This window comes from Panthera onca, chromosome B4 (genome assembly GCF_046562875.1).
Source record: "Panthera onca isolate mPanOnc1 chromosome B4, mPanOnc1 haplotype 2, whole genome shotgun sequence".
In the NCBI taxonomy this organism is placed as follows: domain Eukaryota; kingdom Metazoa; phylum Chordata; class Mammalia; order Carnivora; family Felidae; genus Panthera; species Panthera onca.
This window is the reverse complement of record NC_138345.1, coordinates 77,198,828-77,213,162: the sequence shown is the minus strand read 5'-3', so window position 1 is coordinate 77,213,162 and position 14,335 is coordinate 77,198,828. Positions and strand designations below refer to the sequence as shown.

At 41.4% G+C, this 14,335-nt stretch overlaps 2 protein-coding genes and 1 pseudogene across 2 annotated transcripts in view; 1 reads left to right on the top strand and 2 right to left on the bottom strand.

Moving 5' to 3' along the window:
- Positions 1 to 1,721, bottom strand: part of HIGD1C (HIG1 hypoxia inducible domain family member 1C) — a 31,926-nt gene extending 30,205 nt beyond the window's left edge. Inside the window, exon 1 of the mRNA XM_060657624.3 lies at positions 204 to 1,721. Coding sequence (XP_060513607.1) covers positions 204 to 321 — 118 coding nt within the window. The 5' untranslated portion in view covers positions 322 to 1,721. The remainder of the gene's footprint in view (positions 1 to 203) is intronic.
- A 510-nt stretch (positions 1,722 to 2,231) lies between these two features.
- On the bottom strand, positions 2,232 to 10,469 carry TMT1A (thiol methyltransferase 1A). Its single transcript, XM_078449874.2, has 2 exons — positions 9,618 to 10,469; positions 2,232 to 2,799 (listed from the first exon to the last, which is right to left on the bottom strand). Exons 1-2 carry the CDS (start codon positions 10,113 to 10,115, stop codon positions 2,563 to 2,565), a joined length of 735 nt encoding a protein of 244 aa, XP_078306000.1. The 5' UTR covers positions 10,116 to 10,469; the 3' UTR covers positions 2,232 to 2,562.
- On the top strand, positions 4,414 to 5,556 carry LOC144616911 (heterogeneous nuclear ribonucleoprotein A1-like; annotated as a pseudogene).
- Positions 10,470 to 14,335: the final 3,866 nt, after the last annotated feature.

Here is a 14,335-nt window from a genome sequence, read left to right as displayed (position 1 = left end):
GGAAGGGCAGATGTGACATCTGATCACATCAGCTGAGCCCTGCTCAAGCTGTGCGGGAGGCTTTCTGCCCCTGTGCTTTTCACTAATTTGAGTCTGAAGGTCTTTCTTCTGCTTATGCCTTTTTTTGGTTGAACACTCACGTCACTTCCAATCGAAGGAATCCTAACCAACACACGACCCAAAAGACATTGGACCCGTTTTACCTTTTCCGGTTTCCATTTTGCACGGGCTTAGGTCACTTCCACAGGCTGTCGGAATGACCACAAACGTGTGTCTTCTGGCCTGTGGAGGAAAGCAGTGGGGAGGTGCTATGGCAGCCATGATGTCAAGACAGGTCTTGGGGGCGCCTGGGTGGCTCGGTCGGTTAAGCGTCCGACTTTGGCTCAGGTCATGATCTCACGGTCCGTGGGTTCGAGCCCTGCGTCGGGCTCTGTGCTGACAGCTCAGAGCCTGGAGCCTGTTTCAGATTCTGTGTCTCCCTCTCTCTGTGACCCTCCCCCGTTCATGCTCTGTCTCTCTCTGTCTCAAAAATAAATAAACGTTAAAAAAAAAAAAAAAAGACAGGTCTTGTAGTTTCAGGAATTAGGGCTTCTAAGACTTGCTCGGGAACTCATGGAATGTAAGAAACTTTATTTATTTCTCCACAGAAAGGATCAACTTTGCCACACCACTTAGACAAGAGGGAATTGATAAGAATGTACCCAGTACATTGTGCTATATGGCATTCCTTTCAACATGCTGATAACATTTCAGCATGTCAACCTGTGGTTTTTCATATTTCTCAAGCACTGGACTACCTTAACCGATAGTGAAGTGGGGTGGTTAAGGAGGTCCCTGCTTTGGAGTGAATGCAGAGGGAGGAGATCCCTGTTCTAGAGCTCAGAAGGCCTTAGGTAACTATCCTAACCTCACCATAACAGTAACTGTCTTCATGTTCAAGAGAGTTAGAATCGTTATGTTTCCTTCCTTTTTGTTTTATGAATGTTATAAGTGGAGGTCTTTGGACTCGAACTTTTCAAAATCCATTCTGATCCTCCCTCTGCTTTCTGTAAGCAATTACCTGGCTCTAGAAACATAAATCTGTATGTTCAAATAGCTTAATTTTCCCCTTCCAGACATTAAAAAAAAAAAAAGAAAAAAATGAAGCCAAGCCAGCAAAGACATAAACCATTTATTTCCATTCCTAAAATCTATATGAACGTATTGATTTGATAATTAAAATAGTCCTTTTGTAAAGTCATCTCAGAAAATATACTAAATTTATTAAAATACATACGAACTATTGCTGAAAACGCTATTCTTAAGCCCTCTGACCAACCTAACACTTTAGAGGTTCCCAGAGTGGCAAGGAACAAAGAAATCATCTTGGGACAAGAGGGGACATTTGGTCAGAATTATCTCCAAAATATGTGTCTACTTCTTGACAGATTCACAGATTGCCTGGGTTATAGGGGTTCTTACAAAATATGCCTAATTACCCAAGGTTTTCCTAATTACAGTGGCCCTTTTCCTTGCCTACAATTTAAGACATCCAGCAAAGTATACGCCACATAATCAGGAAAATGGAGTCAAGAACCTTAAGTATCTCAACTATTTTTATGGACATACTAACGGGTCAAGCACACTCTTCACCTTAAGAGTTGAAGACTGGAATGCAGGAAGACAAATGTGGGTGGAATACTGGAGAAAACACAGTAAAGCTGGGCAGAACTAGGTGTGACCTAGGCGGAACTGCCTGTGACCTAGGCAGAACTGCCTGTGACCAGGCAGAACTGGTCCATTAATTTTGAAAACCAGCCCTGCGATCCTAAGAACAACACATGCATTCAGCTTTCTTTCTGAAAAAATCTGGGCTGCTCAGATTAGGATTTTCGCCTGGGTAGGATTTCTTTATTCAATTTGTGAGTTATTAAGATCTTGTCACGTCTCCCCTTTCAAAGTCTTCTTTTGAGTGATTTGATGGCTTATTAGCGCCAAGCTCTCAAAAAGCGGGTACAATTAAAATCCGTCAGGTAACCATGTAAGTAAGACAGTTGTGGGGCACCTGGGTGGCTCAGCCGGTTGAGCGTCTGACTTGCGCTCAGGTCATGATCTCATGGTTCGTGAGTTCAAGCCCCACATTGGCTTCTCTGCTCTCAGCACAGAGCCTGCCTCAGATCCTGTCTCCTCCTCTCTGCCCTCCCCTACTTGTGCTCGCTCTCTTTGTCTCTCAGAAATAAAACATGAAAAAATTATAAAAATCTATGATATTAAAAGACAAAAAAGATGGCTGGGAGGATTTTGAAGTTACAGACTTAAGTTTGGGAATAATGGTAAACTTCAATTATGAAAGCCCAGTGTTTCCTTTTAAGGGAGAGTCCTGTTTTGCGTTTGCTTTGGTTTTGATCCTCTGGGAGCCAACAGAAAATGGCTAAACGGGTTATCACATAAACTTCTAGGGATGAAATTCAACTTTACTTTAAAAAAAAAAAAGGTTTCCTTTCTCCCAATTAGTATTGTGAGTGTAAATAAAACTGTAGCCTTAAGCCATCTGAGCCACGCAGCTCTCCGCCCCCGCTCCTGCTATTTCACAGCATATCCACAGATGTGAGGGCGCACCAGCTCCACGGGCAGCGGTGCCTGGAGGTGCTGCAGCTCAAGTTTAGAGAAGCGCGCCCGTTCCAGGGCCTTCCAGCTCTCTCTGGTCAGGTTGCACCCATCAAACAGCAGGTACCATGTGGGATCCAGGACTTGTTGCCAGAAGTAATTCCAAGTTGAGCTCTCAGCGGCTACATGCTCCAGGAAATAGAAAGCCCCTCCCTGAGAAACAAACAAACAAACAAACAAACCCCGCATATTGGTTTTGTCAGAACAGGTTTATAAGATGACTGAAGAAGCTTCGATTTCAGTGGCCCCAGAGGCTAACTTCATGAAAAGGCATGGATAAATTAAAACTTGCTAAGGCACCATTTTGGCCAATAGTCTCAGCTTCTGTCAAATTTTATACAGAGCTGCCAATTTCAGGCAATTAACACATATTTTCTGATCATATAGGGGCGCCTGGGTGGCTCAGTCAGTTACGTCTGACTCTTGGTTTTGGCTCAGGTCACGAGCTCACGGTTAGTGGGATTGAGCCCCACGTTGGGCTCTGTGCTGACAGCAAGGAGTCTTCTTGGGATTCTCTCTTCCTCTCTCTCTCTCTTTCTCTCTCTCTCTCCCCCCCTCTCCTGTGCATGCGCACTCTCTGTCAAATAAACGTTAAAAAATTCATATTATGTGAATATCTATTTTTTCCCTAAAACTAGGATTAGAATGTACATTCTCTTTTGTAACCTGCTTTGTTTATGTATTCGAATATTATCCTAAAACATGATTTAAAAACTTTTCACACAACATTTCACACCACTGAAGGTACCATGTCTCCTTTAACCATTCTCATTGAAGTTATTTCCAGTTTTTCATCATTATAAATACTATCACAGTCAATAGCCTTGTCCGTACATCTCTGTGACAACCTCTAATTATTTCCAAAAAAATAACTTGCTAAAAAGTAGAACTGCTGAGTCCAAAGTCTGTGTCTTCTTAAACTGTTGGTACAGGTGGTCAAATTGCCCTACGGAAGAGTCATAGCAAGTTTACATTCATACTAGCAATGCATATGAGTGCCCATTTCCAATAAACTCTTCTCAATCCTTTTTTCCTCTGTATCCTTGGCAAGCTGATGGGTAAAATGGTATTTCATTTTCAATAATGTGTACATCTTTAATATCCTTAATATAGATAACATCTTTGCTAAACCTTATTGGCGATTTGGATTTCTTCTCTTCCGATTTGTCTGTTATGTCCTTCATCAGTTTTCTAGTAGGGTGTTGGGTTTTTCTTACTGCTTAGTGGGGGCATTTAGTATAATAAGGCAACATATACTACAAAGGTCTCCCCCAGTTTGTTGTTTGCCTTTTAATGGCACATTTTTTTTTTAACTTTTACTACTTTTATTTAAAAACAAAAATTTGGGGGTGCCTGGGTGGCTCAGTCAGCCCAACTCTTGATTTTGGCTCAGATCAGGATCTCACAGTTAGTGGGATCGAGCCCTGCATGGGGCTCCGTGCTGACAGCATGGTGCCTGCTTGGGATTCTCTGTCTCTGTCTCTCTCTGTCCCTCCCCTCCTGTCTCAAAATAAATAAACTTTACATACATACATACAAAAAAATTTTTTTTTACTTCATCTGAGAATTGCTCTTGGGTTCTGTTTTGCAAACCTGTGGGAGAGTCTGAATCCACACCCAGCATTGCCTGAGACTGAATAAGCATGTCTTACACTTTTGTACCATTGTCACAAGGATGTAAATGATATGATGAATTAAAATACTGAAGCATCAGCCCGTGGACACTGCCAAGTCAGCATCGTGAAAGTCTCCCCTCCCCCAGCCATCATGTCTAAGTCAGAATCTACTAAAGGGCCTGAACAGAAGCTTTTCATTGGAGGTTTGAGCTTTGAAACAACCGATGAGCATCTGAGGAGCGAGATGGGGAATGCTCACAGGCTGTATGGTAATGAGAGACCCAAACACCAAACGCTCCAGAGGCTTTGGGTTTGTCACCTATGCCACTGTGGAGGAGGTGGACGCAACTATGAATGCAAGGCCACACAAGATGGATGGGAGAGTTGTGGAACCAAAGAGGGCTGTCTCGAGAGAAGATTCTTAGAGACCTGGTGCGCGCTTAACCGTGAAAAAGATTTTGGTCGGTGGCATTAAAGAAGACGCTGAACAACATCACCTGAGAGATTATTTTGAACAGTAGGGGAAAACTGAAGTGATTGAAATCATGACTGACCGAGGCGGTGGCAGAAAGAGAGGCTTTGCTTGTGTGACGTTTGATGACCGTGACTCTGTAGACAAGATTGTCATTCGAAAATACCATACTGTGAACGGCCACAACTGTGAAGTCAGAAGAGCCGTATCTAAGCAAGAGATGGCCAGTGCTTCATCCAGCCAAAGAAGTCGACGTGGTTCTGGAAACTTCGGTGGTGGTCACGGAGGTGGTTTTGGCGGGAATGACAACTTTGGTCGTGGAGGAAACTGCAGTGGGCAAGGTGGCTTTGGTGGCAGTCGAGGTGGCAATGGATACAGTGGCAGTGGGGATGGCTGTCACGGATTTGGTAATGATGGAAGCAACTCTGGAGGTTGCGGAAGCTATAATGATTTTGACAGTTACAACGGCCAATCTTCAAACTTTAGACCCAGGAAAGGAGGCAGTTTGGGGGGCCGAAGCTCTGGCCCCTGTGGTGGTGGAGGCCAATACTTTGCCAAACCACAAACCCAGCCTGGCTATGGTGGTTGCAGCAGCAGCAGCTATGGCAGTGGCAGAGGTTTAAAAAAATATTTTTATTTTATTTTATTTTTAATTTTTTTTTAACGTTTATTTATTTTTGAGACAGGGAGAGACAGAGCATGAGTGGGGGAGGGTCAGAGAGAGGGAGACACAGAATCTGAAACAGGCTCCAGGCTCTGAGCTGTCAGCACAGAGCCCGACGCGGGGCTCAAACTCACAAACCGTGAGATCATGACCTGAGCCGAAGTTGGACGGTTTTAGGTTTTAATTGCTACCAGGACACAAAGCTTAGCAGGAATGAAGAGCCAGAGAAGTGACAGGGAAGCTACAGGTTCCAACAGATTTGTGAACTCAGCCAAGCACAGGGGTGGCAGGGCCTAGCTGCTACAAAGAAGACACGTTTTAGACAATACTCATGTGTATGGGCAAAAAACTCAAGGACTGTATTTGTGACTAATTGTATAACAGGGTATTTTAGTTTCTGTTCTATGGAAGGCATAAAGCATTCCAACAAAGGTTTGGGTTTTTTTAAATTTTTTTTAAAGTGTTTGTTTATTTTTGAGAGAGGGAAGGAGACAGAGTGCAAGCAGGGGAGGGGTGGAGAGAAAGGGAGACACAGCAGCTGAAGCAGGCTCCAGGCTCTGAGCTATCTGCACAGAGCCTGATGCGGGGCTCGAACCCACAAAGCATGAGATCATGACCTGAGCCGAAGTCGACACTTAACTGACTGAGCCACCCGGGAGCCCCCCAACAAAGGGTTTTAGTGTAGATTTTTTTTTTTTTGCACCTGTGCTATTGATTGCTAAATGTAATAGTCTCATCATGACACTGAATAAATGTGTCTTTTTCAAAAATAATAATAAAATGCTGAAGCATCGAAAGCATTACTGAAGTCACGGTACCATTGTGTCATTAGGTATTTTATTCGGTGGATGTGATACGTAAGTCACTGTCATGTAGGAATTAGCAACTGCTGCTTTCATCTAGGGCAGTCCTATAAATGTAGGTGAAGTATAGACACAGTGGAGGGTATAGATTATCAGGGGGATTTCAGAAGTCTCCTACCTATCTGCCTCTTTGGGAAGTAAGGGGAAAGGGACCTCCAAATCCCTTCCAAAACCTGTGGTGATGGCCACACTCTTCTTAGCCTCTTCTATCTACCCTAATCTTGCCTATCCCAAGCAGAGAGCTTAGAGGTGGGAGTTTCCCATTTCTGTGGGCAAGGATAAGACAGGAATGTAAGTATAAGTTCAGGAATGGAAAACTTGGAATTTCCTGATTGGGCAAAAAAAAAAAAAATCCATAGACTAGAGCAGGAGAGAAAGGAGGAGACCCATGGAGGCCAGTGTTACCCCAAGGGTCACACAGGTTTAAGCGAGAGATAGATGCCTGTCACCCATTCAGGTGACTATTGAAGAGACAGCTGGATATGCAGATTTGGGGTTAGAAGAAAGATCTGGGCTAGATATTTAGATTTAGAAACCATCTGCCCCCCAACACACTCACAGTCTGTCTCTCTCTCTCTCTGTCTCTCTCTAAACAAACAAACAAAAATAATAAATAATAAATAAAAGGAAGTGAGACCTACTAGCTGTGTAACCTTGGGCAAATTTCTTAACCTCTCTGAGTCTGTTTCCTCAAAACAACATGAAGACAGTATCTGCTTTAAAGGACTGTTGTGAAGGTTAAATGACAATGTAATAAAGCTCCTGGTTATATTCAGTAGAGAGTAGAAGGCTACAAAGAATGTGATCTCCTTAAGAGTGCTATTAAAACGGGGGTCAGAATTACTTGTTTTGTAGGGATAACACTGTAAGCAAAACATTTGCTAACATTGTCCAGTTAGTGCCCAGTCTCAGGACACAAAAACCCAGCATTTGGGTATAAGAGGCAGAACTTTTTCATTTACTATTTTGATGTTGGCCTATCCTTGAACCAAAGACAGAATTATATCATTGCCTGTAAACTCCATCTCAAGTCCTTTTCTTCCTGAGGAACTTCCTCTACTAGAAAATAAAACTGGGGATTACAGAGCATCCTGTTCTACTAGAGCAGTGAATTCAACTGTTGAGACATCCATACTTTATCTATGTTCAACTATGTTTAGAATAAAACTATTAAAAAATAATAAAGGTAATAGGTAAAAATTACATGCAAGTATAAAGAATTCCAAACAATACCAAAAGATATAAAATGAAAAGTATGGGAATGCAAACTGGTGTGGCCACTCTGGGAAACAGTATGGAGGTTCCTCAAAAAACTAAAAACAGAACTACCCTGTGACCCAGCAATTGCACTACTAGGCATTTATCCAAAGGATACACTTGTGCTGTTTCGAACGGACACATGCACCCCCATGTTTATAGCAGCACTATCAACAATAGCCAAAGTATGGAAAGAGCCCAAATGTCCATCGATGGATGAATGGATAAAGAAGATGTGGTATAATTATACAATAGAGTATTACTCAGTAATCAAAAAGAATGAAATCTTGCCATTTGCAACAACGTGGATGGAACTGGAGGGTATTATGCTAAGTGAAATTAGTCAGAGAAAGACAAAAATCATATGACTTCACTCATATGAGGACTTTAAAAGACAAAACAGATGAACGTAAGGGAAGGGAAACAAAAATAATATAAAAACAGGGAGGGGGACAAAACAGAAGAGACTCATAAATATGGAGAACAAACTGAGGGTTACTGGAGGGGTTGTGGGAGGGGGGATGGGCTAAATGGGTCAGGGGCACAAGGAATCTATTCCTGAAATCATTGTTGCACCATATGCTAACTAATTTGGATGTAAATTTTAAAAAATAAAAAATAAAATTAAAAAAAAAAAAAGTGATTCTTCCCCTGCATCCAATCCCATTCCTAAGAGGTAACCATTGTTAATAGTTTTTTGTCTGTCATTTCCTTTAACATATATACACATGCATATATATGTGTACATATATGTGTGTGTATACATATGTATACATACATATATATCCCACACTTTAACATATATACATATGCATATATGTGTGTATGTATGTGTGTATACACATATATATATATACATATACATATATATGTATATCCCACACATATATATGTGTATGTATATGTGTGTATATGCATATATACATATACATACATATATATGTATATCCCATGCACTTATATTCTACCTAATTGTCTATTCTTTGATTGCTTTTTTTCATTTAACATAATCTCTTAGGGATTTTTTCCATATCAACATAGGTAACCCTTCCTTGTTCTTTTTAACAACTGCACAGAATTCTTCTATACTCTGTGACAGTTTACTTGAATGGCCTCCTGTCGATGGACATGTAGGTTATTTCCAATTTATGCTATTATAAATACTCTAATGAATATCTTTGCATATGGCCACGTTTTTGCATATTTGTGCAGTATAACTATGGGATAAATTATTGGAGAAAAGACTCTGTGCACCTTTTGATATTTTGATAAATTTTGATATTATCAAATTACCCTCGAAAGAGGGCACTTCCTTCCTCCAATGTAAAGGAAGATGTCCTGCCTCCCAAAACCATAATACCATATTGGCCTTAAAAGCCTCTGATAGTATTAATAGGTAAAAATGGTATCTGGCTTTATTTTGTTCTTTAAATGCGTGTCAAGTTGAGCATTTTTATCACATAATTGGCTATTTTTTAAAAAAATTATTTATTTATTTTGAGAGAGAGTAGGGGGTGGAGGGGGCAGAGAGAGAGAGAGAAAGAGAGAATCCCAAGCAGGCTCCCCACTGTCAGCATGGAGCCCTTCTCAAGGCTCCACTTCACCGACTGTCAGATCATGACCTGAGCAGAAATCAAGGTGAAGCTCAACCAACTGGGCCACCCAGGCCCCCGGTGTATAATTGGCTATTTTTATTTATATTTCCATTCCTGCTATTTGCCTATTTTTCTCTTGTGTTTTTCTTATTGTTTTTTAAAAAAATCCTACTGATCTTTTGATTTGTAATGTCTTTTAATATGAAGGAAGTTAACCTTTTTTGTCTATCATCCCTGGTAAATACTTCTATGTTTTTGTACTTTACTGTGTTTATAGTATTTTTTTTCCTCTGCCGAAGTTTTAACACTTTTTGTGTATTCAGAATCAGTCTTTCCCTTTATAGCTTCTTCCCAACTCTAAGATTCTACAAAATTCAACAGTGCCTTCTCTCCTAGTTGCCCTTTTTATGGTTGAACGTCCGATCCACCTGAAATTGATAGAACTAACTACCCTTGGGGATAGTGGTTGCCACTAACCAGTCCCCCTTGCACCGCCTCACTCACCGGCCTCAGCACTCGGCACACCTCCTGGAGGATCTGCTCCTGGTTCTGCACGGAGCACAGGACCAGGGTGCAGACCACCACATCCATGGAGCCATCGGCCACCTGCTGCATGTTCTCCCCCGCAGCCACCACGAAGCGCTCGAACTGCAGGTGTCGGTTCTCGGCGACGCTCTTGATCAAGAACTTCTCAAAGTTGGGGTTGGGGTCGATACAAGTCACCCTGCATCCAGCCGGGTAGAACTTGAAGTTGGCCCCGGTGCCGCAGCCCACTTCCAGCAGAGAGAGCTTCCCGGAGGGGCCCGCAAACTCCGGCAGGCTGCTGAAGAGCTCGCGCTTCTTGCTCGCCATCTGTTCGTTGTACATCACAGTGAACCTCCGCAAGAAGTAGGGGAACCATTTTTTGCATATCTGGTTCCACAAGCCCAGAAGGTTCAGCAGGAACATGGGAAATAGCAGGATGCCGATGGCCAGCCGGAGCGTAAAGATGATAAGCGCCATCACCAACAAGAGAAAAAGATCAACGGGTTAGCGACCCGGCAACCAGACTCCTTTATTGCAGGAGGTAGGCTTCTAGCCAGAGCCAATCCGCTGCGGAGGAAAGAAGAATTGGCCGGGCTAGAGAGACACAGCTCAAGTCAAATCGTGGGCGAGAGGCCCATTTCACCTAATTAATAGGCGCTGGGCAAAAGATTCAGCTTCGTTTTCATGAAGCAAAGTGAGAAATTTCCCAGCTTCTCAGAAGGAAAGTTGATTACAGTCCCTTATTCCAGATCTATTGCTGCTTCTCCTTCTCTGGGTTTGGAAACTACCGCTGGTTTCCTGCTGGAGTTTTATACTATGCACGCTGCTCGTACACACCCCATCCGGGTCCTCCAATGACATCTGCAAAGAAAACAGAACCCGTGGGTGGAGCCTGGCTAAACCGTACTAGGAGGCTGCTGCCAAGTGACCGCCTCCTGTCACCCTTTGGTCCCTCTCCTCCCCCAGCCCTGTTTTTAAAAAGAGGAAATGAGAAGACACGCTTGCCTGACCACAGTTAACGAGAGGTTCCCCCCTTTTGCATTCTGGATCGAGGCTCTCAGACGTTCATAACTCAACAGGATTATTTTTGAGTCACAGTTCTGGGCCTCCCATTTTTTAAAGGGCAAGTTTCAACTTCAAATTGTGCGTGACTGCTCCGTCACTCAGCTAAATTTAGATAAAAATAGCCCCCAGAATATTCGTGTTGGGGAACCTAAAACCCTAAAGTATACAGAAAGTAGTTTCAAGCATTCATCTGTTTTTAACAAGAAAGCCTTGGCTTTTGGGTGGGTCAGGGAACACAGAAATTTTCAAAAATTATGGTAACGTTTACTTTTTTAAATTGGGTGATGGATACAGGGAGTATTCTGTTGATTCATTATTTGTGATCCTCTATATAAATATATCTTCCACATTTAGCAGCTTTCTTGAGGTGGAATTGACATACAATAAACTATATAAAGTGTACAGTCTGGTAAGTTCTGACCTAGGTACATACCTGTGACACCATCACTTTAGTCATCACCCCCGAAAGTTTCCTCTTGCCCCTTTGTGATCCTTCCCTCCTGCCCTCCCCATCCCAAGGCAACCACTCATCAGTTTTTTGTCACTAGAGACGAGTTATGCATTCCGAGAATTTTGTGTAAATGGAATCAGGCATAATGTGCTTTTTTGTCTGACTTCTTTTACTCAGCATAATTATTTTGAAAGTCAGCAACATTGTTGCATGAATCCATTGATTTTGTCCCTTAGTAGTATTCCATTGTATGGATGTATAACAGTTTGTTTATCTGTTCACCTACTGATGGACATTTGGGTTGTTTTTGACTGTTACAGATTGAGCTAATGTGAGTATCAGCATACAGGTCTTTGTATGGACAAAAGCTTTCATTTCTCTTGGATAAATTTTTAGGAGTAGGATATATGGGTCACATGGTAGGCAAATATTTAACTTTTTTTTTTTTTGCAAATATTTTTTTTTTAAGAAACTGCCAAACTGTTTTCCGTAGTGGTATACCATTTTATATTCCCACTGTAAGGGTACGAGAGATTTAGCTGTTTCACATCCTGACCAATACTTGGTGTAATTGTCTTTTTTTATTTTAGCCATTTTAAAAGGTCTGTAGTAGTCTCTCCTTGTACTTATAATTAGCATTTCCCTGATGATTAATGATGTTGAGCATCTTTTAATGGACCTGTTTGCCATTTGTGGTCTTATTTGGTAAGGCCTCTGTTCAGATCTTTCACTCACTTTTATTTTTTTTATTTTTTTTTTTTTTTAATTTTTTTTATTTTTGGGACAGAGAGAGACAGAGCATGAACGGGGGAGGGGCAGAGAGAGAGGGAGACACAGAATCGGAAAGAGGCTCCAGGCTCCGAGCTGTCAGCCCAGAGCCTGACGCGGGGCTCGAACTCACGGACCGTGAGATCGTGACCTGGCTGAAGTCGGACGCTTAACCGACTGCGCCACCCAGGCGCCCCATCTTTCACTCACTTTTAAATTGGGTTATTTTCTGGGGCGCCTGGGTGGCTCAGTCGGTTAAGTATCCGACTTCAGCTCATGTCATGATCTTACGGTCGGTGAGTTCGAGCCCCGCGTCGGGCTCTGTGCTGACAGCTCAGAGCCTGGAGCCTGTTTCAGATTCTGTGTCTCCTTCTCTCTCTGCCCCTCCACTGTTCATGCTCTGTCTAAATAAAACATTAAAAAAAATTTTTTTAATTGGGTTGTTTTCTTATTGAAGATGGAGAATTCTTTGTATATTCTCAGTATGTCATTTATCAAATGGGTGACTTTTTCCTAGTCTGTGACCGGTCTTTTTATTCTCTTAATGGTGTCACCATCTTGCCCCCTCTCCCCTGCTCCTCCTGCCTCTGCCAACCACCAGTCTGTTCTCTGTATCTGTGTGTTTGTTATTTTTTTTTTCTTTTTTGTGGGGTGATTTTGTTTTTTTGTTTTTTGGTTACACAGATGAGTGCAATCATATGGTATTTGTCTGTGACTGGCTTATTTTGCTGAGAATAATGCCGTCAAGGTCCATCCATGTTGTCTTAGCTGTGCCTTTTATTTTGGTAAAGTCCAATTTATACATTTTTTCATTTAAAAAATTTTTTTAATGTTTGTTTATTTTTAAGAGAGAGAGACAGCGTGAGCAGGGGAGGGGCAGAGGGACAGAGAGAGACACAGGATCTGAAGCAGGCTCCAGGCTCGGAGCTTTCAGCACAGAGCCCAACATGGGGCTCGAACTCACACACCGTAATATCATGACCTGAGCTGAAGTCGGACAGCTAACTGACGGAGCCACCCAGGCGCGCCACATTTTTTCTTTTTTTTTAATATTTATTTATTTATTTTGAGAGAGAGAGAGAGAGAGAGAGCGCATGCATGAATGGGAAGAGTAGCAGAAAGAGAATCCCAAACAGGTTCTGCACCGTCAGCACAGAGCCCCACACAGGGCTCAGTCTCACAAACTGTGAGATCATGACCTGAGCCAAAATCAAGAGTTGGATGCTTAACAAACTGAAGCCCCCAGGTGCCCCTACATTTTTTTTTCATGATCCCTGATTTTTTTCCTAAGAAACCCTCACCTAGTCTGTGGTTGTAAAGAGTTTCTCTTATATGTTCTTTCTACATCTTTTGAGGTTTTAGATTTTATATCTAGGTCTATGATTCAATTAAAGTTTTTTTTTAATGTATGATATTTAAGGTAAAGGACAAGGTTAACTTTTTCCAGTTTTATTAAAATATAATTGACAGAACCTTATAAGTTTATATAGCATGAATGTTAATATTTTTTCCATATGGATATCTAGTTACTCTAGCATAATTTGTTGAAAAACTATCCTTTCTTCAGTTGAATTATTTTGGCAACTGTGTTAAAAATATATTGGTCATATATACGTGTGGGTCTATTTCTGGGAATTCTGCTTTATTGTCTCTCTATCCATCCATATCCCAGGATCACACTGCTTTGATTACTGTAGCTTTATAGAAAATCTTGAAATCAAGTAGTTTAAGCTTTCTGACTCTGTTCTTCTTTCTCAAAATTGCTTTGACTCGTTAGGTCGTTTGCGTCTTTATATAAAACGTAGAAATTTTAAAATTATAGAAATATACATATTGTAAATTTTTAATGGAAAATGTAATTTCTTTAGGAAATTTGGGACTGTTCAGATTTTCTAGTTCTTCCTGTGTCTGTTTTGGTCATGTGTCCTTCAGAAATTTGCCACCTATAAAGTCCAAGTTGTTGAATTTATTGGTATAGAGTTGGCCACAATGTTCTTATAATCCTTTTAATAGCTGTAGGATCTATAGAAATGATACTGATATTTTGTGTCTTTTTTTTTTTTTTTTTTTTTTTGGTGAATTTAGCTAGAGGGCTTTGTTAATTGAAGGCTACTTGATATACATAATATAATATTCTATTACTTTCAGGTGTGCAACACGGCCATTCAATACTTATATGCATTACAAAATGCTGACCACCATAAATGTGGTTAGTTACTGTCCATCACCATTCAAAATTATTATAATATTATTGACTCTGTTCCCTACACTATACTTTATATCACTGTATACTTCATATCCGTACTTTATTGCAGTTCAATTTGTACCTCTTAATCCCCTTCACCTATTTTGCCCATCCCCTGATGCCCCTCCCCTCTGGCAACTACCAGTTTGTTCTCTGTATTTATGAATC